This window comes from Staurois parvus, unplaced genomic scaffold (genome assembly GCF_062004578.1).
Source record: "Staurois parvus isolate SC_StPar_1 unplaced genomic scaffold, SC_StPar_1.0 ptg000019l, whole genome shotgun sequence".
In the NCBI taxonomy this organism is placed as follows: domain Eukaryota; kingdom Metazoa; phylum Chordata; class Amphibia; order Anura; family Ranidae; genus Staurois; species Staurois parvus.
This window is the reverse complement of record NW_028317815.1, coordinates 15434944-15459913: the sequence shown is the minus strand read 5'-3', so window position 1 is coordinate 15459913 and position 24970 is coordinate 15434944. Positions and strand designations below refer to the sequence as shown.

The following is a 24970-nucleotide window of genomic DNA, read 5'->3' as shown; positions in this document are numbered from 1 at the left end:
ATATTTTCTAAATACTGTATAGCACACGACTTTTCCATTATAAATATGTTATGTTTATTGAATTCATTTATTTTTTTTTGTTTACAAACGATTTTATTGTACAAGAGTAGACAGTAGAACAACAGCACACTTTAAAAGTGATATTGTCAGCAAAAACAAGGCACTTTTGAAAAGTACAATACATAAAGGTATATTAACATAACAAAGAAGATAAGAAAAAAAAGAGGAAGTTACAAGTGCATGAAGTACGTAAACGACAAAATAGGTTAGGTGATACACCTGTCAATAGTACATGCCAGCCAACTTTTACTGGGGATGTTATTAAGCATGTAATAAGTGTCTGCAATCTCTCCATGACTCCCATTTTTTATCGTATAAGTGCAGCTTATCCAGTAGGGTATAATGAATGCGTTCCATAAGCATTACAGTGTCAATTCTGTGTAAAACGGAGTCTAAGGGTACAACATTGGACCTCCAATGTAGGGCAATAGACCATAAAGTGGCAATACATAATGTGTGTATCAATCTCAGATTGGCATCAGAGACCCCTGGGATATGGGCCCCCAACAAACAGGTCTGCATGGACAATCGTATCGGGGCGCCCGACAATAAGGTAGCGACCTCAGAAATCCTACGCCAGATCAAAGATATGGTCGGGCAATCCCAAAATATATGAACCAGAGTACCCGTGCAGTCACAGCCCCGAAAACATAGAGGGGACGTTTGTTGAAACAGTACATGTAGTCTTGACGGGGTATAATACCATCTGGTTAGAACTTTAAGGGCCGTCTCACGAACCGAAAGAGATCTAGAGCTCTTGCATATATTATCCACCATGGAATCCCAATCCTCATCCGAATTGAATTCATTTATTTTAGTGAGTCATCTAAACTGTTATTTGTATGTAGGGATGCACATCTGACTACCAATTCTAAGGAATTTTAGCACAAGTAGATGCAAGGTTTGAACTGACCATTGGGTTAAAAGGTTAGTTTTGCCCTCAAGTCGTGTAACCAGCCTAACATTGGTTGCTAGATTCAAAGCAGACATATTACTATCCTTCAACAGTGCAAAAAGATGCAATAAAAAATAAAAGACTTCATAAAGCAAAAGCAAATAAAAAATGTATGTTTATTATTCCAGTAGTTTAAGTCATAAGCCACAGCTGTTCTAGCTAGAAATTATTGAACCTGGCTACTAAACCTATACATTCAGAAGATACTGTTTTTAGAACTTTTATTTTCCTTTTTTTTATGCTACACAAATCTTTTGTAACACTGCACAAGTTCTATACTTTAACTTTATTCAATGTCTTTTACAGGGATGGTTTTATACAGGAGAAGGGTATAGGGTGAGGATTATGGGATAACAAGCATCTTCACAGAAATAAAATATGCAATAAAAATCAACCAGTGGGCAAATAAAGGATACAGCATTCTTAGTCCCAGTAAGATTTATTTACTGAGTCCTCATACACACTTGACGTTTTTACAGCAGCTGTTTTTGGCTTTTGATGTTTTTTTTCTACAGCCAGTAAACCCCCCAGTATGTTATCCTATATGTCAATGCACACATAGACTGTAATCAATGTTTTTTGGCTGGAAAAAAAGCCCAGGACTAGTGGGTTTCTAGACAAGCTTTTTAGCTGTAAAAATGCTCTAACGCTGGAAAACGTGGCAAAGCGCAGTAAAACGCTGCAAACCGGCATTTTCAGACTTTTTTTACTATAAAATTTTTTTTCCGTTGGTTAAAAAAAAAAAAAACGCTAAAAAACGCAAATGCAGAAAAACGTGAGAAAACACTGCTAAATGCTAATGCAAAAACACTAAAAAAGCTGAAAAAGTGAAGTTTTTAACATGACTTTACACAGCTAACGTTACCAGCGTTATCAAAATGTCCAGTGTGCATGAGGACTAAGGCTGGAGAGTGCAAAATCAGGCTCTCTTCTGCATACAAACCAATCAGCTTACAGGTTTTACTGCTAAAGCTTAATTTGTGCGTTGTGCGTTTTGTTTAGTCTCAGTTCATTTTTTGGACAAAAAGGTCCAATGGACATTGTAATGAATGTCAATGAATCTGAAAAAAAGGTCTAATGAAATTGTTTCATTCAGATAACATCACATGATGCGCTAGTAGTTCTGGCCCTTAGGGAAATTAATTCATTTTTTGAATTAGTTTAGTCATTCGGATTCGGATAACGAATGGATCCCAATCTTGTTCCATTCGTTAATTTAAATGAACATGAGGCCAGTCGATATTGTCCAATCGGCTTGTGTAATTTCTCTTGGTGGGTTGGTGGGTTGGATTAATGTCTGAAAATATTGAAGCCTTCCAAATTGAATCCTTACTATTCAATGATATATTGAATGCAGGGCTACTGTTAGAAACCACGGGGCCCCATACAGCCAACCTGACAGACCCCCCCCCCCCCAAGATAACACAGTTTACTATGCTTTGGTTATGAATCAACACAGTGAGTGATTGGTACCAAGCACACATTGTATTCATCCAGGAAAGAAAGGGGTGGTAAAATGTGACATATTTACCGGACCCCTTCCCCCACTCTCCAACCTGAAGGATCCTATTGTGTGCTTTCAGCAGCTGGTTGGAAGGAGGAGTGGATAGCTGGCAGCAGTGCAGGGGTGGGGGCACACATGGGGCCTGGGCAGCAAGGGGAAACATATGGTGCACAGGGAGGGTGATAAGGTGCGACAGGGGGGCAATTACTGGAACCAATCCCCTGTATGGATCTCTCTGCATCAGCTGAAAGTCAGCAGGAGGGAGAGGAGAAGAAGCCAGTTTACAGCTGCTGCAGAGAGAGCCATACAGGGGATCGGTTCCAATAATTGTACCCCCACTGTGCCTATCATCCTTCCTGCCCACATCCGATTCACCCAGCTGCCTGGGCCCCCCTGCTGGCCTGGGCCCTGTACTGATAGTACCCCCTTATCCACGGCCCTAATTGAATGTATAGCAATCTTCCTGAAACACTGCTAAATTTTTTGAATCGACAAGGTCCAATGAATATACAAAACAAATACCGAAAACAAATTAAGTCAACATAATGAATATGACGAAATTAAATTTTTCAATGAACAAATGAATGCGAAACGAAACAAAAATTTCCAGTGTGCACATAGCTATACACGACAGCAATGAGCAGTTTTAAGCAGTGATATTTATGTTTATTACTGTTAATAAAATGACATCACAACATCTAGGAAGAAAGGAAATAAAAACGTAGGTAATTAGAAGAAGAACACGTAATGTGATTAAAAAAAAAAACTTCACGACAATGCACATATTTGTATATTTAGTATAACATTATACAAATTAATATTAAAGCAAAAAACACAAAAATGCTTTGTGGAACTTTAGATTTACTGAGTTAATCTATTCAGCATTATGAAAAAAAAAAGAACATTATTCCTGCAGTCATACTTGTATCCTCTGTCACCTACCCTACAGGCAGAAGTCTCCTAAAACAGGTTTCATCTTGACCGTAAAATATATATATGTGTAAGCCCTGGAGATCTGACATCGTATTTTAACCAGTATTTGACTGCACTTACTTTAATAACCACATACTATGAGAAAGTGTTACAGGCTGTCTTTCACTTTCATTCAATAGGTTATTTTCTGATGCATTGCAAAAATAAAAGCTGAAATGCTTAGTTAGGAAACACAGATCTATTAGGTAAATAGGACAGCCAGCACTCATGTCTCCATACAATGAATGTTTATGTAAAATTCAATATTAGTCTGCTTTAGAGCAGCTCTACATGTGATCAGCCTGTTTATGTAGTACCTAAGACCTACTCTTTCTGAGCAACGATCTCAGTACTGACTAGAACAATGAACCTACCTTTACATGTGGTCTACAGTTCTATTTTTAAGAATACTTTATTAATTTTCATTTGTTTTGGCGTTTGATGTTCTTTTTCAATTGCAAACTATTTTATGCAACTATCTTTGTGATTTTTTTTTTTAAACTGATGTCTATACTAAACTAAAACTTCATTAAACAAAATTAATTTTTACATACGTACATAAAAGTAAACCTGAGGGAAACACCTAGGCTGCCATTGCTGAACTATTACTACTTACTTGTTATTAAAGCCAATGGGTCAACATAATAGACAAAATAAATTTGGCACAGGATATACAAGGTGGTATCAAAAAGATTCCAGACTAATTTTGTAATACGCCAACAGATGGCAGCACAAAGCTGAATGCACAGTCACAGGGAGCACTGACCTTCATGTCAGTGTGCCAAAAGGCATTCTCCTTTGTACATCGGGAGCTGTGCAAATGGTGCTAGTCTGACCACGTGCATTACCATGTCTGCTATATCATCATGGACAGCAAGTTAGAACAAAGAGCAAATGTGAAATTCTGTGTGAAACTGGGCAAATCGCTGGATCTCCACAATGTGGTCAAAATGGCCACCTTTGAGCTTCATCTTCAGAAAGAAGGCATTTTCGGGGTTTGAGCTCATTAAAGGTCTTTGTGATCTCTTGTTATCTTCCAGTGATGTTCTTCTGCTCTTGAAGTGCTCGTGCCACTCAAAAAACATCACATCACTCATTGCATCATTGCCATAAACTTGCAAAATCATGTCAAATGTCTCTGTGGCAAATTTGCCTAGTTTCACGCAGAATTTATTTGCTCTTTGTTCTAACTTGCTGTCCATGATGAAATAGCAGATGTTACAAAACTAGTCTCAAAATATTTGACACCACCTCGTAGCAACATTACAGGAAGACCTTGAGAAAACAGGAGGTTAGGCAGCTAAATGACAAATGAGGTTCAATCAGAGGCGTCCATAGGGTTGGTGTCACCCGATGAGATAACACGTGGTGTCATCCCTCCAGAGAAGAAGGAGCGGTGCCAGTGTAGCAGTAAAATGAGCATCCCGTGAAGGTATGTATCCCCTGAAGCATCTGCGCATGTGCCGGTTTCAGGCCGAAGAAGCCGATCTCCAAACAGAGCTGCCACAGTTAACCCCTTACAGGATGAAAACCACTGAAGCTGATCCCGTATAGGTTGAACGTAAAGGGGCTTAACTGATCTTGCAACCCATAGTGAACCGCGGGATCAGCTTCAGCGGTTTGCAGCCTGTAAGGGGTTAACTGTGGCAGCTCTGTGCTAAAGTCGGAGATCAGCGAACGGCTTCTTCGGCCTGAAACTGGCACATGTGCAGTGGCTTCAGGGGATACATATCTTCATGGGATACTCATTTTACCGCCACTCCGGGGGGCAGCTGTCGCTGTGCCGGGAATCCGGGATCACCCCAATAACTGGTCAGGACCTTCACAGAGCTCAGATGCTCTGCTGGCATCCTGCTCCTGCACTCCCTGTGTCACCCGGTGCGGCCCGCAACCCCCCTAGCGACTCCAGTGGATTCAATATTGAGAACTGCAAAGTAATACAGTTGGGTACCATAAATACACATCAGGAGGGGCTCTGGACCTACGGGAAGCAGTGATGGAAAAGGATCTGGGGATGGCTATAGATCACAGACTTAGCAATAGCATTAAATGTGAAGCAGCAGCTGACAAAGCAAAATACTGTTATGCCTTAAAATGGGTATACATTAGAGAAAAATTAATCATTCTACCCCTTTATAAAACACTGGTTTGGCCTCATCTTGAATATGCAGTTCAGTTCTGGTCACCAACCCCCATGGAAGATGTTGTTGAATTAGAAAGAGTTCAGCAAAGTGCAACAAAATTAATAAGGGGGATGAAGGACCTCAACTATGAGGACCAAGTTACATAGATTACAATTATTCACTCTGTAGAAGAAGTGTTTAAGAGGGGATATGATTCCAATATACAAATATATTAAAGGTGATTCCAGTCATTGTTTTTGCTAAGGTCCCTGAAGAGGACATGTGGCCACAATTTGAAATAAGAAGAAAGGATTTTTAGCCCTAGATCACCGAAGGGGTTCTTTTTTTCTAGAACACTAGACATTTGGAATTTCCACCCCCAGGAAGTAGTACTATCTAAGAGTGTCCACAACTTCAAAAACATTTTAGATGTCTTCCTCAGGAAGCAGAATATACAGGGCTATGAGAATTGTTAGAAAATTAAAATCACGCACACACATAGGTTGAAATGGATGGACCTGTGTCTTTTTTAACCTTTGAAACTATGTAACTATGTAACCAGCACATGTTCAGAAGGAGGTAACCAATGGCAGCTCCCAGGAAAGGTAAGCTTTAAATTGAAATGTAAAGCTTCTTTATGTTGTGTACTTACCTCCTAAGAGAATGATTGCCAAGACAGGGATTATGCGTATCTGAAATAATACAAGATTTGAATGTGTTTGTGGTGATTCATAATTGCAATAAAGTTCAACAGAGTAAGTATATCAGAGAAATAAAAGTAAATTGAGGCTGTGTTTTTTACATGACATCATTTTCTGCACTTAAAGTGGTTGTAAAGGCTGAAGGTTTTTGCCTTCATGTATTTTATGGATGAAGGTAAAAAACCTTCTCTGCGTAGCATCCCCCCCCCAGCCCACCCTAATATTCACCTAAGCCCCCTCTCAATCCAGTGATGTGCACTGGAGTCTCGGCTAACTTGGGACTCCCTCTCCTCATTGGATGATACAACAGTGGGAGCCATTGGTTCCCACTGCTGTCAATCACAGCCAGTGAGCCAATGAGAAGAGGGGGGGTGGGGCCAAGCCACGGGTCTGTGTGTGAATGGGCACAAGGAGCAGTGGGTACCCCCATAGCAAGCTGCTTGCTGTGGGGGCACCTGGCAAGAGGGAGGAGCCAGGAGAGCCTGCAGGGGACCTCAGAAGAAGAGGATACGGGCTGCAAAACCATTGCACAGAGTAGGTAAGTAGAGACATACTATCAATCACAGCCAGTGAGCCAATGAGAAGAGGGGGTAGGGCCAAGCCACGGCTCTGTGTGTGAATAAATACACGGAACAGTGGGTACCCCCATAGCAAGCTGCTTGCTGTGGGGGCAACTGACAAGAGGGAGGTGCCAGGAGAGCCTGCAGGTGGCCTCAGAAGAAGAGGATCCGGGCTGCAAAACCATTGCAGAGAATAGGTAAGTATAGACATGTTTGTTATTATTAGAAAAAAAAATGTAAGCCTTTAGAATTGATTTAATTTAATTTCCACTTTTTTGCATTGTAAGTACCTGACTTTGATTTGGTATGAGCCTTTTGTAGTTTCTGTAAAGCAATGCTCAGAAAGGGGATAAGAGAAGCAGACAAGGTGTGCTGCACTGCAAGGAGCATGCTGATGAGATAATTACTAAATAGGGCAGAAAAAAACTACTCACCTGTTTCACTGCATTGCTTCCTCGCTGATCATTTCGGTGAGGTGTTCCTCCTTCAGTTATGGGGAATGTTGCAAAATCTTTCTCCAGCAATGATATGAAATGTCACTGACCTAACCAGCAAGGTAGCAATACTGTGGAAACAGGTGAGTAGTTTCTCTGCTTTCTCTAGTGATCCTGTCGCTAGCTTGTTGTTGCCAGTGATAGGATCTCAAGTGCAACATTTTTTATGTAGAACTGATGAGACCATTAACCAGCTCTTTGAACTGTTGAACATGACTATGTTTCACTCTATGGAGCTGATTAACTAACACTAATAAAAAGTAATGAAATCAATTATTTTGCATACAATGAAAGCCAATGTGATATGTTGCTACTGGGTGGGATTAAATTTGGGTTCCAGAGAAATATGGGTTCAAGGTGAATCCAATCCATTTATGAACCCACAAAACCAATGCATTATTTTGCCACCATGGCATTCAACTACTAATAATGTACGTTGTGGCCTTTGAACTTCAAAAAAATCTTAGAAGGACCAGTAAGGGGGTTTAGAATAACCAGCCCACTCACAATGAAAGGTTGGGTTCCCAGCAGTCATATTCACAATGTGCCTAGCTGTGAAAGTAAAAAGCATTGGAAGTGCTTCTGATAGTGTATGGGAACAAATTAGTCTAGGGCAGCAATGGGCAAACTACGGCCCGCGGGCCGTATACGGCCCGGCGGACCTTTTAATCCGGCCCGCGGAGCTAGGCTCCCCTCACAGTCCGCCCTGTTTCCTATGAGGATCTGTCCCCCCTCGACGTATCTGCGCATGTGCCAGAGATCGCCGATCGGCTGCTAATGCCTGAAACTGGCACATGCGCAGATACGTCGAGGGGGACAGATCCTCATAGGAGACAGATTTTCATGCTACACCGAACAGCGCGGGAACAAGAGGAACGCGCGGAGCAAAGGTAAGTGAATTGACACAGGGGGGACTTGGGGACTTAATATGGGGGATTAATTAATATGGGGAATGAATTACTATATGGGGGATGAATTACTATATGGGGGATGAATTACTATGGGGGATGAATTACTATATGGGGGATGAATTACTATATGGGGGATTAATTACTATGGGGGATGAATTACTATATGGGGGATTAATTACTATGGGGGATGAATTACTATGGGGGATGAATTACTATGGGGGATGAATTACTATATGGGGGATGAATTACTATGGGGGATGAATTACTATATGGGGGATGAATTACTATGGGGGATGAATTACTATATGGGGGATGAATTACTATATGGGGGATGAATTAATATGGGGGATGAATTACTATATGGGGGATGAATTACTATATGGGGGATGAATTACTATGGGGGATGAATTACTATATGGGGGATTAATTACTATGTGGGGGATGAATTACTATATGGGGGATGAATTACTATATGGGGGATGAATTACTATATGGGGGGTGAATTACTATATGGGGGATGAATTACTATATGGGGGGTGAATTACTATATGGGGGGATGAATTACTATGGGGGATGAATTGCTATATGGGGGATGAATTGCTATATGGGGGATGAATTACTATGGGGGACGAATTACTATATGGGGGACGAATTACTATATGGGGGATGAATTACTATGGGGGATGAATTACTATGGGGGATGAATTACTATATGGGGGATGAATTACTATGGGGGATGAATTACTATGGGGGATGAATTACTATATGGGGGATTAATTACTATGCTTACTATGGGGGAATATTACTATACTTGCTATGGATGACACATACACATCATTCATCTACTCTTGGTCCAGCCCCCGGGTCCAATATATGAACCCATTGCGGCCCTCAAGTCAAAAAGTTTGCCCACCCCTGGTCTAGGGCTTGTAGGCATTGGTCTCTTAAAGCCAATGTAAACATTTTTGAATATTCTGTAAACATACTGTGTATCTTTTGGAATTTTAGAGATGGGAAAGGTTTTTACATCTGAATTTTGCTAATGTCTTGCAGCTTCTTTACAGCATATCCCTGTACACATGCACTACAATCCAAACAGGCTGCATGCATTTTTTTCACACAGTGTACTTCCTAATTGTTGTTTTTTTTGGTGATAACAGTGATATATGTCTGTTCAATCTACATCAGCTTATAGTTTCCTTTAGGAGAACATGTTACTGGGCGATTTGCAGGCAGGGGATTGTGGGAGATGGGCAAAGCATTGTCACCCCAAGTACCAAAAGAAAGACCATTAATTCACCTGCACCATTGCCATCTGTTATTTTCATGAAAGCTAGCCATTCAAATAAAAATACACTTTATATGTGATAGTATTGCAGAAAAGCTTACAGTATATAGGATTTCAGTGGTTGGGTTGACGTCTACGTTAACAAATTATGCCTAAATTTTTTGAATTTCAGTTCTGAGGGTACATTTGCCACTGCCAGTGTGCACAGATCTGTATACCCAAAAATCTCTTTAACCACCTCCTGCCCGCCATACAGTAATATGACTGACACAATGTGGTTCTCTCGTTCTGGGAGGACGTCATATGACGTCCTCCCATTCTAACTGCGCGTGTGCAGCGATCGGCGATGCGCTGTGTCCCTTGGACACAGCGGATCACTGATCACAGAAAGAGCTGAGGATGTCGGCTCGGTCATGTGATCAGCTGTGTCCAATCGCAGCTGATCACATGTAAACAGGGAAATGCCGGTTATCGGCATTTCTCTCCTTGCGAGCTGTCACGCTGACAACTCGAGAGGGGAGCCGGTAATCAGCTTTGCGCGGAGGGGACATCTACACTTATCATCAGGGCACTGATGATCAGTGTGCCCTGATGATCAGTGTAGCCCCAGCAGTGCCACCTGTCAGTGTCCATCAGTGCCTTGTGTCAGTGCCCATCAGTGCCACATCAATGCCACATATCAGTGCCTACCAGTGCACATCAATGCCACATATCAGTGCCCATCTGAGCTGCCTTTCAGTGTCACCCATCAGTGCCAGTCAGTGCCACCTATCAATGCCAATCAGTGCCACCTATCAGTGCTGCCAATCAGTGCGCATCAGTGCCTTTCAGTGCCGCCTATCAGTGCAAGTCAGTTCCACCTATCAGTGCTGCCTATCAGTGCCATATATCAGTGCTGCCTTTCAGTGCCCATCAGTGATGCCTGTCAATGCTTATCAGTGCCACCTACCAGTGCCTCCTCATCAGTGCCCATCAGTGCAACCTATCAGTGGCCATCAGTGCAGCCTATCAGTGCCCATCACTGCAGCCTCATTAGCGCACATCAGTGAAGGAGAAAAATCACTTATTTACAAAATTGTGTAACAAAAACTAAGAAAAAAACATTTTTTTTTCAAAATTTTCAGTGGTTTTTGGTTTAAGTAAAAATAAAAAACCCAGAGTCACAAGAAAATGATAAAAATTTCATATGGGTACAGTGTTGCATGACCACGCAATTGTCATTCAAAGTGCGACAGCGCTGAAAGCTGGAAATTGGCCTGGGCAGGAAGGGGGTATAAGTGCCCTGTAGGCTTGTGGTTAAGGATTGATAGCTATCTCTTTAACTCCTCGTCTATTTTTTTTTTATTATTGTGGTCTTTTCACTATTTTTTTGTAATTTTGCATTGTTTGAAAAAAAAAAATTCCTAGAATAAAAATACGACGTAGGCATATACTGGTTAGGCCTATTATCCCTGATTAAAAATGTCCTGCTGCTTGCCAATTTTACACAGCTGTATCTTTTAGTATATATTTGTTCTTATTTTTATGCCCCAACCTTTGCTGTTTGTCTTTAAGATATGTCAGACAATTATCCCTCAATAAAAATGTTCTGCTGCTGTTGACAAATGATGTTCAGATTATAATTTTCAGCTCCGGGTGGTCAGAGCACATAAGGCAGTTGCTGGTGACAGTATGTTCAAGAGTTACTGTACATTCTTTGCTTCATTTCACTGCTTCATTTGAAAAAAATTGTTAAAATTATGTGCACCCAAAATACCAGACACCCTCCAGGTCAATAAAAGACAGCATCTGAGTTACAATCTCCCTGCTGTTTTGAAAGCCCTCTCTGACATGACACGGGCAGCAGGGAAGGCTAGTACTTTGAGTGCATACCTGGGCACCTCCAGCCAGAGGTACATTCTTGACACCAAGTAGTCCATGGATATAATCGTGTTTAGTTTCAGCACTATCAAAAGTCAGGTTTGAGCCATTTACATGTTCTTCTGGAGACTGTTGGCCTCTCCCTCCTTGATTAAGACCTAATCTGGCTTTCTTTCTGTGCTTCAGAAATGGCCTTTTCAACCCAATAGAGGCATCTCATCTATAAGGCAATATTCCTTGTAATAATTATCTCTGGGGGGCACATGGCTGAGCTAGTAGCCATCCCTACCTGTGTTTTTTTGACCATGGGGATGGCCTTATAAATAAAAAATAAAAAGACACACCACCTCTGCAAGCAGAACTGGTTGGCCTGACCTTTTTTAGTGTTGAGGAGTGCCTGAATTTAGTTCCCAGTGCATTTGTTCATACTGGTTTTTATTAATTCCCAATGCTTTTTTGTTTTGTAATCTATAGTATTTTATTATATTATTATAATTAGATTTGTATACATATGTGTATTAGTAGTTTTCTGAATTTATTGATTTATGTTGGGTTTTGTTCCGATATACTGTGTGTATATATATATATATATATATATATATATATTGTATACACTCACTGGCCACTTTATTAGGTACACCTGTTGAACACGACTTGCTGCAGTTCAAACCAAGCATCAGAATGGGGAATAAAGGGGATTTAAGTGACTTTGAGCATGGCATGGTTGCTGGTGCCAGATGGGCTGGTCTGAGTGTTTCAAAAACTTCTGATCTAATGGGATTTTCACACACAACCATCTCTAGGGTTTACAGAGAATGGTCCAAAAAAGAGAAAATATCCAGTGAGTGGCCGTTGTGTGGACGGAAATGCCTTGTTGATGTCAGAGGTCAGAAGAGAATGGGCAGACTGGTTGGAGATGATGGAAAGGCAACAGTAACTCATGTCTCTGAGGAATGTTTCCAACAACTTGTTGAATCTATGCCATGAAGAATTAAGATAATTCTGAAGGCAAAAGGGGGTCCAGCCCGGAACTAGCAAGGTTTACCTAATAAAGTGGCCAGTGAGTGTAGGTATAACAGAAAACTGGCAATAGAAAGCAAATGGGCAGCACAGTGGCTAAATAGTTAGCACTTCTGCCTGGCAGCACTAGAGTTTTTGGTTAGAATCCCAAACATGGCACTACTTGCCTGGAGTATGCATGTTCTCCCTGTGCCTGTGTGGGTTTCCTCCCAAAGATATTATGGTAGGTTAATTGGCTGCTATATAAATTGGCCCTGGTATGTGATTTAGGGAACTTTATATTGTAGGCTCCTTGAGGGCAGGGACTGATGTGAATGTAAAATATATACTGTATGGAAAGTGCTGCATAAATTGAAGGTGCTATATAAGTACCTGAAAAAGAAATATAATAGTGTGGCTGGAGAAACCCAATATACTGTTTCAGGACTACTTTATGACATAGTGGAGGGAGACAGTGGTGTCACCAAGAATTCTAACACATGCAGGTTAAGGGGCCATGGGATATGTGTCTGATGTCTCAATCTGGCCCTTCAATTTTCTACAAGATTGGCAAATCCTGGATTGGGATCTGAAGCCTGGAGGTTGCATAGAACATTGGGTAAAATGAATACCTATATGCAGCGGTATTTGTGAGTGACTGAGACCTAGTCAGTGTTATTCTAGTGATCACCATGATCTTCCAGTTCCTGTGCCAAGCGCCTGCCCCACTGCACACTGACCACAGGTCAGCACTGCTGCCGTTCGGAAAATGCCTTGTTACAAAGCATTCTCTGGTTGGATTTGGGGGGAGGTGGAGCTGTGATGTCATGATGTCCACTTCAACTGATCAGAGAAGGCTTTGTATTTATTGGAAAGAACACAAGACGCTCTATGAATGGCACTGGTACCAAACAAAGACCCAGACCCAGGACTTCAGTGACCTGTCAGGTATGAGACATGCATACTTATATTGGTCCAAGGAGGACCAATGTAACTATGTAATTAAAATCACATCAGCTTTAACAGCACCATCACTATTTAATCAAGAATGATGACACTGTCTCTGTTGACTTGATGATACTAGCTCTGAATCTTATAATATGCACCTCTCTGTCCCTAGTAATAGGACACTGTTCACTGTTCTCTTCAAATAGTACTGGGTATGAGCCAAGCAACATAGCTGTTAATGTAATAATTTGGCAGTATTTCTTTCTGGGTCAATGTCAATTTGTAAAATGACATTTCGTTTGCTTAATTATACTGCAAAAAAAGTAATGTGCCAAGATTACAATATCAAATCCTCCAGCATATACTACTCTAAAATGTACATATCTCAATGTATAGTCTGTTCAACTGTTAGATGATTTTAGTAATAAAGGTAGAAAGACATAAAGGATCAGAATATTCTGAACCTTATAAATTAGGTTGTGTCAGACGGCTCAGGGACTCAATTTGCATCTAAAATTGACAAAGGAGACTCTTGATAGAAAAGTAATGAAGTCACTTTACACTTTGAAAAGTCTTTCTCTGTAAAACATTAAGTAGCTCTGATACAGAGATGTACTGTGCTGTCATTAAGTCTCTATGGGCGGAAGAGGGGCACCGATATCACTGGAGGCGTCCGGTAGCAGTGCACACTCTGAGCTGTGCTGGCACCAGAAGTGATAGAATGTCTGCCATTTTATTGTAATGCCTCCACTATAACCCATAGGAATTGCTATGCAGATTGGGACCGAGATTTATTGCCTGATATATCAGAGAAATAATGTAAAAAGGACAAGTAAGGCATATTGGGGTTGTGGATTACTATGAAAGAAAAAAAATGCTGTGATTTCCACTTTAAAAGGCAATATTCACTATTTCTCCAACAGTTTCACACCATTTAGCAATGGTAAAACATTTATGAGTGAACTGCTTTTGTGGCAATATTACATTATGGAACAAAATGCTTAGCTGACATATTCTGTGTGTCCTTGGAAAAGGTTTTAGTTTCAAAGGCTTAGAGTAGAACTAAAGACAAAGTTTTTTGCTCTAGGGGGAGCTAGATTCTAATTCTCAGTTAGAAGGGCTGAGTAGCAGCCCACGTGTAATAGTCAGAGGGGTCAAATATCGGTCAAGGGCTGAGAGGCTCTGCAGACCTGCTCTCTGGGACTTCCCTCTGCTCTAGAGTTTGGAGAAAATTCTAGAAGCAGTGGGAGGGAGTGAGGAGTGGCTGGTCTGCACACTCGCAAGGGATTCTGGCCAGTCCCCCACAGAAGGTTTAGCTTGGGCCAGGACAGCCCTTAAGAGAGTTTGAGCCTGCTCAGTGCTTGAGAGTTTGGGTGGAAGATGGGTAAGTAGGATCACATATGCAGCAGGGAATTAGTGGCAGGGCAGAAGGCCTGAGAGCAGCCACCAACCCAGCAGCTCATAGGAGAAGGACTGAGTAGGCCTGCACATCCTGGGCCAGTAAGGGGAAGAAGCACTCTGGTGGGAAACTGGATTAGCTACTATCCAGGACCGTCTTCACTTAAAGTGACAGGCACTGGATCCCCTGCCCAGGGATTCCCCCAGAACAGCTGGATAAGGAGTATCTACGGTCTGGGGTGGTACTACAGGAGATGCTGACTAGCTCTCCAGAAGAGAATTTTTGCTGTAAAGACTTGTACATAGTTCAGAAAGATTGTCCTCTGTTGCTATTCCCTTGGGCATCCCATACACCCCTTAACCCCATACAAGTTTATATTGCCCTAAACAAAATCCAAAAAACACAAACAAAAAAACAAGCTCAAGGACTGGCTACTGTTCCCTGGATGCAAGTCTGTGTGAAAAATGTGTGTTGCCTGGCTGTGCATGACTATAGGGGGACCCAGTGACTGCTAAGGGGGTAGTGCTACAAGGGTAAAGGCAGGTTATAACCCCTGTCAGGTTTTTTTTTGCCCTCTGTGTCTAATTGAGGACATTTCTTTCCACTTCCTGGCCCTTAGCTACAACAGAAAGCCAGAGTAAATTCCTCCGAAGTTAGTGAATTCCTGCTTTTCAACAGGTTACCAGAACTGGTGTCCCCATTGAAAGATTTCACATGTATTACTGTTCTGGGAATTCTTGGCCATTTTTGCTAATAGTGGTAACAATACAATTAGAGAGGGTGACTCTCTTTAATGTGGGCACAGACACAAAAAAGGTGTTATAATCCCTCTCCACTCCAAAACTAAAAAAAAGTTTTTCCTTTAGTTATACTTTATCTACAACTTTGATTCATACAGGTGAGAAAGCTATTCCTAGAAGTATAATTATTATACCATTGGTGTTTGTCTTTGTACCACTAAAGGGACTGCCACGAGTGCTGGATCGAAACTGCTCTCTGTTCACAGAATGCAGGTCATGCTGTAAGCCTGAAAGAAATAGAAAATAAACAATAGTATCCTAAGGGATAGGTATAGTCTTACAATCTTGTCTGATTATAGCGCAAGGTATTTCACATGACAGTGAGTATTGCTGACTGATAAAAAAAAAAAAGGCGGGGGTGAAAGCATTTTTAGGGGCCTTCTTGTAGCATTCACCCACTGGTAAAGGGCTGTTTGTGCAGTTGTGGCCCTCCAGCTATTAGAATATTTGCCCCTGCATGGTGATGGTTTGATTTTTTTTTATTTTATTTGAACAAAATGTCAAAAGAAAAATGTTAATACAATACAACATCAATACCAAACCTGTGATTGACTGCTGTTCAATTATTCTGTTAAACAGAAATATTAAAAAGAGCAATTCTTTTGTTGGTACAAATTGCTGCTATAAGAGTGTATGTGTGATATGGTCGTGAAAATGAGGCAACTCAAGCAAATTTAAGGACTTGTGTACTTTACATTTCCTTTGATCAGTGTGAGCTCATGTGATGGCTTTGTCTAATATTGCAAAAACAGTCACATTTAAAAAATAGGTAACTGTTTAATATAGTTAAATCTGATACAACATTTTATAAAGAAAACACACTTCCCAGAATTCATATGGACTGGTGCAGACACATTTTGAAAAAGTGTCATTCTAAAAGTGATTCTTCAAATTGATGTACCTGTCTAGAACAAGTTGGGTGCATGCTGTGCCACTTTTAGAATGCATGCAAGACACTTTTGCAAAATCTGTCTTTCTCTGTACGCCAAAATTAGATTTGGTCTTCATTATCTCCATTTGTGTAAGATAAGAACTGTTGTTATTTTATTTTGACTTTGATGCATTTATTGCAACAAAATGGAAAAGTGTTACATTTTAGAACTACCTGAATTTAGTGCATAAGTCGCTATCAGAACCAAAAGTGTTGCATATGCTTCATGAACTTGGCGCAATACATCAACAAGAGGGATTAATGCCAGCAAAGTGGCACAACAGTTTTACTGATTTCCCCCCAATGTATGCCATCCTTTACAAGATCTTTGGGGAACAGGCTACACTAGTAATATAAAGAGGCATACTATATCATAACATTGAGAAAATATTGACATCATAATAGTGTTTTTTAAGTAAAAAATGCTGCATGCCCTGAAAGTGAACAACTTACAACATTCATAAATTATTATTAAACTATAAACTACAGGTCTTTAGTAAATAATAGTACTCTTGCAGCATTAATTAAAAAAGTGCTTTTTAAAAGGACACCTGCTGTCAAACCAAATATTATATTCTAATGATTTTAACTATATATATATAGTATGTTAACAAGAATGTATTTAGATGATGTGGCATGCATTGTCTTCTAAAATCACAGTCAAGTTTATATTTGATGATATATTTGAAGATATATTATTTTTAAAGAAAAGTTTTGTAGGCCATGCACTAATGTTTAGGACCCAACGAACAATTAAACTCGTACTAAGCTTTGGTATTTCAGTAAACAACTGTCAAAAACCCGTCTAAAATCCAAGCACATGTTAAAAAGCCATTTAAAAGTAAAAACAGAATTAGACAATGAAATTATCGCTGTAGATGTTCTATGGAGTGCAAACCTTTTCTTAACTGTATAGCCATACAATTATTAAACTTTTATGCATAGGGAAATATATTATTTTGTTGAAGCTATTAAAAAAGTATATGCCATTGTAAATAGCTCACCTGGAATCCAGAGAACAAGGTATTTCCACACGTTAGCTCTGTGAAATCTGTACTGCAAGTAAAGGCATAACTGGGAATCTAGCTGTAAAATTATCTGTGTTTTCCCCCAGGCAAGTAGAAAAGACTGCAGAAAATGTGGAAAGGTGATATATAAAATCTTCCTCTGTATCAGACATTTACTTTAGATGTTACTGTGCAGCCCTGTTCTATCACTGCATATATAGTGTAATTTTTATATCAGTATTGATGTAAGGGGATCTATCACTATCATTTATTTGCTGTATTGATCACCTCTAGAAATGTATAGAAAACAATATCAATAAGAAGAAAGAGGTAGGCCAGCGTATCAACATCAGCAACTAAAAATATATATATATATATATATATATATATATATTACAAAACACTAAAAATATAAAAAAAAGTATCAATTTTTATTCATCCGAAGAACTTTTAGAAAATTGACAGTAGTGATATACACCAGCAGATAAAAGTATCACGTGTATACCATATGCCTTTGAAGGCCTATGGAAGAACCCTGTAAATGGACATTAGAACACCTTCTGTATCAATAACACTGTGTATGATGAAAAAAGTGTATAACACTTCAATCAGAAAATATCACAACAATCAGAAAATACAGTAACATCAACAGCCATCTCTTCCATCAATGGGTTTCTCAGGCTTAACCTGCTACTTCAGGACGATTAGGTGCTCTGCTTCAAAAAAAGTTGCATTCAGACTTACAAGCAGTATCTATAATTGCCTACTAAGTGTGCTGCTAGTGAGTAAGAATTAGCTGCCCAGGTTAAACTTTGGGCCATTCGGATACCAGGGCTTTTTGGGTTCTGCCCTCCACCCTGGTTTACATATAAAAAAAGGAAAGGCCAGGCTCCGGGGCTGCCAGCTGGACCGCATGGGAAGCAAGAAGGTCCGGATCACAGAAAAGGATGTAGCCTGCAGCAACAATCACTTTCCACCCCTAAGGGACTGTATTTGCACTTTATTCTGTACTGTTGCAGAAACATTCATTAAAGCTTGAACTGTTTTTAAGCCTGGTCTGTAGTTACTCAAGGGGTGCATGGTGGAACACGGCATATGAGAAGAACAGGGCCTGAAAGCACTCATGCGGTACAGGGGGAATGCCACCATAAAAGGACTAACTCTGCAGGAAAGTTGGAGGAGCAGGAGAGTCATTGCAATGGGTAACCATGTACTGGTGGGAATGTATTGCAGTTCCCTAAAACGTAACTGGGACTGAACACATGGTACGGAGATCATAGATGCCTTGCCGCATGGCATGCATGGGATAGCAAACGTGTTAAATAGTGCACACATGAAGTCCATGCTAGGTGCACAGCAGGACCCCATTCTGTCACTGTGCATGCAGAGTTTAGGAGTGTGCTACATACAGAGTCCAGAGTTTGGGAGTGTGCTATGTACGGAGTACAGAGTTCAGGAGTGTGCTATGTACAGAGTGCAGAGTTCAGGAGTGTGCTATGTACAGAGTGCAGAGTTCAGGAGTGTGCTATGTACAGAGTGCAGAGTTCAGGAGTGTGCTTTGTATAGAGTGCAGAGTTCAGGAGTGTGCTTTGTACAGAGTGCACAGTTCAGGGGTGCACCATGTACAGAGCTCAGGGTTGAAGAGTGCTCTACATTCAGAGTGCAGGGTTCAGCTCTCTTTCACAGGCTGTCCTCATCTCACTTCCACCCCTCCTCCTCAGTTCTGACTTTTGCACCACTCTCCCCCATTCCCCACCTCTGCACACATTTTCCTCTACAGCCCATATCTCTCCCCCCACCCCAAAATGCTTACTTGCATCTCACTTACCCAGCCCGACTCTAGTAGCTCCCGGCTTCTCTCTCTCCTACTTGCAGGAGATCATTGGTTGGCATCTGTGCATGCAGGGCATGAAGGGCTCTTTGAGAGCCACAAGCCGTCCTTGTAAACACAGAAATGGCCTGGAGGGCCGGATTTTGCCCACGGGTCTTGTGTTTGACGTGGGTTAGAGGCAATCTGAAATTCAGGTGCAGAATTTTAACCTCATAGAAGTCAATGGGAGCTGAATGTTAAAAACCAGTAATGGCTATTTTTATGTTTAATAGGCACGGAATTATCCAACAAATGGCATGTAGAGCTGAGCACTGCCTTTGGCTACAACTACCAAAGCAAAAAGATTTTTAAAAAATTATATTTGCCAAGGAGAAGCAATTTTTACATTGCTTAAAGAGCAACACCACTTTTAGAATGCATGCAAGCCACTTTAGCAAAATCTGTCTTAGCCAATCTTTATGAATTCCAGGGACTGTTATCTGCAAATGTAGTGGAACTACTGCATACATGTATGTTATAAAATAAAAAAATAGAATGTAACCTAAAAGGTAACGTTTATATAGTGGTAAAACAAGATGTGCAGTGCATTCCCATTGTGTCATCTTCACCATGTCATAACTTTCAATTGGCTGACATTCACAACTTTTTTCAGACCTGTGTAATGTAAAGGTCATATAAATGCCTCTGAGTGTTGCTTCAGTGTAAATCTGTGATGAGGTGACCATTGCCTCATTAATACCTAGGTTTTTGGGCATAGAAGGCATCCCTACATTCGGGAATCCATCTTAAGCAGCAGGCATGGGGGCCCATGGAGAGGAGCTTATAGATGCTAAAAACATGGGAGAGTGTGTCAGCCATGTTGCAAGCTGATAATTTAGCAATATATTGGCTCCATCAGTACCCATTCCAGGCATCCTAGTTTCTAACATGCAGTCGATACACAGAAAACAGCTGTTGACTGAAGCGCTGCCCATCCTAGGGAAATACAATGAGCTCTTACAATATGGGTTGACTTTAGCTACTTGGACTGGATAAGTCTAGGTCTATAAGAAGAATTTACCGTACAATTGGGTTGGAATAAGGGCTGTACCTTTCGGCCCATGAATAGGAGCTGAGAAGTTTTGTTGTCCATATCTACTTTATACATACTGCTTTGTCTTCCTGGCAATTCAACTGTTATCAATCTTCCTCAAATGTCTGTAATGTTGCATCTTCCTAGACTGGAGCTATTCTCTGGAGTGGAGTAGATAACAGTGGAAGCCTGAACATCTCTAAGAGAAGGCTGACTGTTAGTTTGGATGCATAGTACCTGACATGCTTTATTTATTTAAACCAGGGGTGTTCAACCTTTTGAAGAGCAAGGGCCACTTAAGTGATTTTGTAACCAACTGTGGGCAAGAATGAATTATGGGGTTTTGCCATCTACCAAAATGCAAATGTAAATAAGCCCTTACTGTCCTGAGCTCCCTATGGGCCTGCTTTTGCACTGTGGTTTACCTGCACCTGCGGCTTTCCTGCTGGTTAGCTGACCTGAGTATTAGACTTCTATTACATCTTGGGGGTGTGGTGCATTTTCTGAAAGTGCAACAAACCTGCAGAACATAATAGAAGTCTATGGCTCAGTGCAGCTAACCTGCAGATCAATGTAAAAGCAGCCTAATAACCCATTTACGTGCTACTTTACCCATTGCAAAAGTGCAGTGTATGTGTTGTTTAATACACTGGCCTTTTGCTCTGGCATTGCTCTCCAAGCTGCTAGAAAGGTCCCAGGCAAAGTGCACTTTCTATCACTTTACCTAGAACAGGAGCTGACGCTACAGAGGAAGCATCGATTTATGCGGCTCCTGCTCCCTCCATGGTCGCCTGCTTCCTCTGCTGCCAGTGCTGGCTCCATGAACTCTGACGTTCTGGGATCCCAGAGCATGGGCAAGCAGTTCCCTGGTTTGAGGTCGCCAACCACATCAGATGGCTCTGTGGGACACATGTGGCCTGTGGACCATGGTTTGAGCACACCTTATTTAAATCAAGTAGCAAAATCAATTTCCATGTAGAGACCTATGTCTGTAAGCAGATTTCGAGACCTGTGGATCTCTAGTGGAGAAGCAATTTTAAAAAGAGTTTTTGACTTTTCCCATTAGGGGCATAGTGAAAAAGTCCTTGGGGACCCCAAAGCAATGTAACACATCTGAAGTTCCATTTCACCAAGTAATATATGGAAAATAATAATGCGATGATTAAAAACCACGATGAGCTTAATGCCTCTACATATTGTCTGAGGTGGGGGACTCTTTTCTCAATGGTTGAGTTGCAGGAAAAACACAGTGCTAAGCGAAGGAACATTTTTATATTCCTTAGCCAGATGAGCAAAGTAACATTGCCACCATTCTCACAGCAAGTTTGATAAAAAGAATGCAACCTGTTACAGCACTTTGATACACAGTCATTTTATTATTATATCAAGTCCATCTGACCCATAGTGGGTCAAAATCAGTTAAAATTAATGCAGAGTCTGTTAAGCTGGCCATACATGGTTCATCTTTCTTCATTCAGCCAGCGGGCTGAGCGAAAAAAAAAGACAGTTCCAGCCACATTTTGATCCATGTATGCCCAGCTTAAGCAGTCACAAGTGGACCAATACTGTCAAATAGGTTTTGGTAACCCTGCCTTAAATAATAAGATACCACATTAGATTCTTTATCAATAGTTCCATGTTACTCTTTTCTTGTTAGGTTTTGTTTGTTCACAGATACAGGATAGAGCAAAATAACTAGTGCAGAGCTAAAGCCATTTTTGTGGGGAAAGGTTAGAGCCATTGCCAGGTTTCTATTTCTGTTTATGTCACTATTGGGGGCACCTGGGCTGCTTGGATGGAGCAGTTACACTGAACAGGCTCAGCCAACCCTTGTATAAGAGCCCTTAGTTCATAATCGCACAAGAATGCAGTCCATGTTTCTATACAGTTCCTGTGTGATCTAGTGTGGTGCAATCTTCAGCCCATTCTTTTGAATGGGCTACAATCATGCTGGATTGCACAAAAAGTAGTGCATGCACTACTTTTCAAAGTACTTCTTTTGGTCTTGAGGTACCATGTAATTGGGTGCAGTAAAATGCACTGTGCTTGCGATCTGCGTTTGGGGTATTGTTAGCAATATATTGATACCCATAGTAGATTGCCCACCCAGTGCTTTTTGAACATGGTACAGGAAATACGGCCAGAATGTGGCACGTTCTGGTATGAATGAGCCCCTACTACCCACTGGGGTAATCGTGATAATAAAAAAAAATGAGCTCATCAGGCTAGCCTTGTTGTGTGATCCGGATGAGTAAATCAGGAGCAAAAGGACAGAAATGCAAATACTTAGGCACTTATAACAGCTACAATTTATGTACTTTAGTAGTCTGTTTAGCAGTTTGCCTGGCGTCTATCATTCATTCCAGATGCTCATTAGTTCATTTGTTAGGCCATTAACGTATTTAGTTTATTTAGACAAAATCTTGTTCAATGTTCATTGAATTTATCCATATGATGTGTAGTGTTAGCAGCATCATTTTTGTGTATAATACATTCATTGTGTGTAATCTGCCAAGTGTATTAAAGCCTAACTCAATCAATGCCGCAGACAACAGAAGATCACTTAATATTAGAAGGAAAATAACAAAGTAGAAGTCCACACTCCATTTCTACTTTTTAAAGCAAAACATATAAAGATGATATACTGTTCATAACAAGTAACGAGTGTTTAAAGTATGTAGATTGTATCCCAAGAATCATTGTGCTTTTCACAAACAGAGAGCAACACACTCTTGTACACACTCTGGAATGTAGTGAGCTCTGAACTGTCACAATGGTGATGTATCTCCCTGTTTGCTCTCATCCTGTGCATTACGAAGGGTGCTCCAGCAAAATGCAAGGTGACATGCTTCCTCCTGCTGCCCTGAGTTTTCTTGGATAAGAGTGGAGTGCTTTCTCAAGACACGAGTTCCCCAAAAGAGGGCCTGTCAGCTTAGTAAGCTGGAGGTCTCATTTGCTGAGGATATGAAGAGTTCCTGGCTTATCCTAAAGCCCCGTACACACGGGCCAAATATCAGCTAAAATCAGCCTGTACAGTAGATACCGGATGTCAATCGGCCTGTGTGCACAGATCTTTGTTTGACAGAAGCCAATCTCCTCAAAGAGCATGCTGGAAAACCAAAAGCCAATTGGCATCCAATAAGCACTCTTAGTCAATGGCTGCAAGCACTGACTGGTGTGTTTTGGGGGGGTGGGGGGTGGTCCCCCTGTAAGGACACAATAGCACAGCAGGAAGATCGCTGTACTCACTTCAAATAGTTAGTACAGAGACCTCCTCATGAGCTGCTCAGTTTTCTTTTCCCTAAACAGAAAAAAAAACGTACCATGTATACTAGGCTTTACTCCCTGGAGACAAATAATACAAGCCAGGGCTGAAACTAGGGGAAGCAGAAGAGGGCATGTGCCCCGGGCACAAGATTGAGAGGGTGCCGCTGGTGACAGTGACATCACTACTTCTGTCAGACCAGCGATAGGAGCGAGGAGGGGAGAGCCCGGAGGCAGTGTGGCCTGTGTTCCCTCTCTCCCATCTCCTTCCTCCAAGTCCAGTGCTCCTGCCGCTTGTATTGCTCTCCCAGTGGGGTTGATTTACTAAAGACAAATAGACTGTGCACTTTGCAAAGTGCAGTTGCTCCAGAGATTAATAAATGAGCAGAAGCTTTGCTGACTTCCATGATAAAATCATAAGCAAGCAAAATGCTTGGGTATTCTTTGCAAAGTGAAGCTTTACCTCATTTATTAAGTTCTGCAGCAAGTGCACTTGCAGAGTGCAAGTGCATTTTGCAAACTGTACAGTCTATTTGCATTTAGTACAGTTGCAAGAAAAAGTATGTGAACCCCTTGGGATTACGTGGAGTTTTGCATGAATTGGGCATAAAATGTGCTCTGAACGTCATCTAAGTCACAACAATAGAAGAACACAGTCTGCTGAACATAATACTACACAAACATTAGATGTTGCCATGGTTTAATTGCACATAACATGTAAACATTCACAGTGCAGGGAGGAAAAAGTATGTGAGGCCCTAGCTTAATGACTTCTCCCAGAGCTAATTGGAGCCAGGAGTGAGCCAACCTTGACTCCAATCAGTGTGATGATATTGGATGTGTTGCTGACAGCTGTCCTGCCCTTAAAAAACACACACCTGTTTTGGGTTTACTGGTTTCAAGAAGCACTGTCTGATGTGAACCATGCCTCGCAGAAAAGAGCTCTCAGAAGACCTACAATCAAGAATTGTTGACTTGCATGAAGCTGGAAAGGGTTACAAAAGTATCTCCAAAAGCCTTGATGTTCATGTGTCCACGGTAAGACAGACTGTCTACAAATGGAGAAAGTTTAGCACTGTTGCTACTCTTCCTAGGCGTGGTCGTCCTGTAAAAATGACTGCAAGAGCACAGCGCAGAATGCTGCATGAGGTAAAGAAGAATCCCAGAGTGTCAGCTAAAGACCTACAGAAATCTCTGGCACATGCTAACATTTTTGTTGACACATCTACAATAAGGAAAACATTAAACAAGAATGGAGTACATGGGAGGACACCACGGAGGAAGCCATTGC

The 24970-nt window shown here is 41.1% G+C and overlaps 1 protein-coding gene across 1 annotated transcript in view; it reads right to left on the bottom strand.

Moving 5' to 3' along the window:
• LAMB4 (laminin subunit beta 4) overlaps positions 1-17573 on the bottom strand; it is a 178426-nt gene extending 160853 nt beyond the window's left edge. The window contains exons 1-3 of the mRNA XM_089685091.1: positions 17510-17573; positions 15709-15801; positions 6267-6306 (exon numbers count right to left, since the gene is read on the bottom strand). Of these exons, the coding sequence (XP_089541217.1) occupies positions 6267-6306; positions 15709-15711 (43 nt within the window). The 5' untranslated portion in view covers positions 15712-15801; positions 17510-17573. The remainder of the gene's footprint in view (positions 1-6266; positions 6307-15708; positions 15802-17509) is intronic.
• Positions 17574-24970: the final 7397 nt, after the last annotated feature.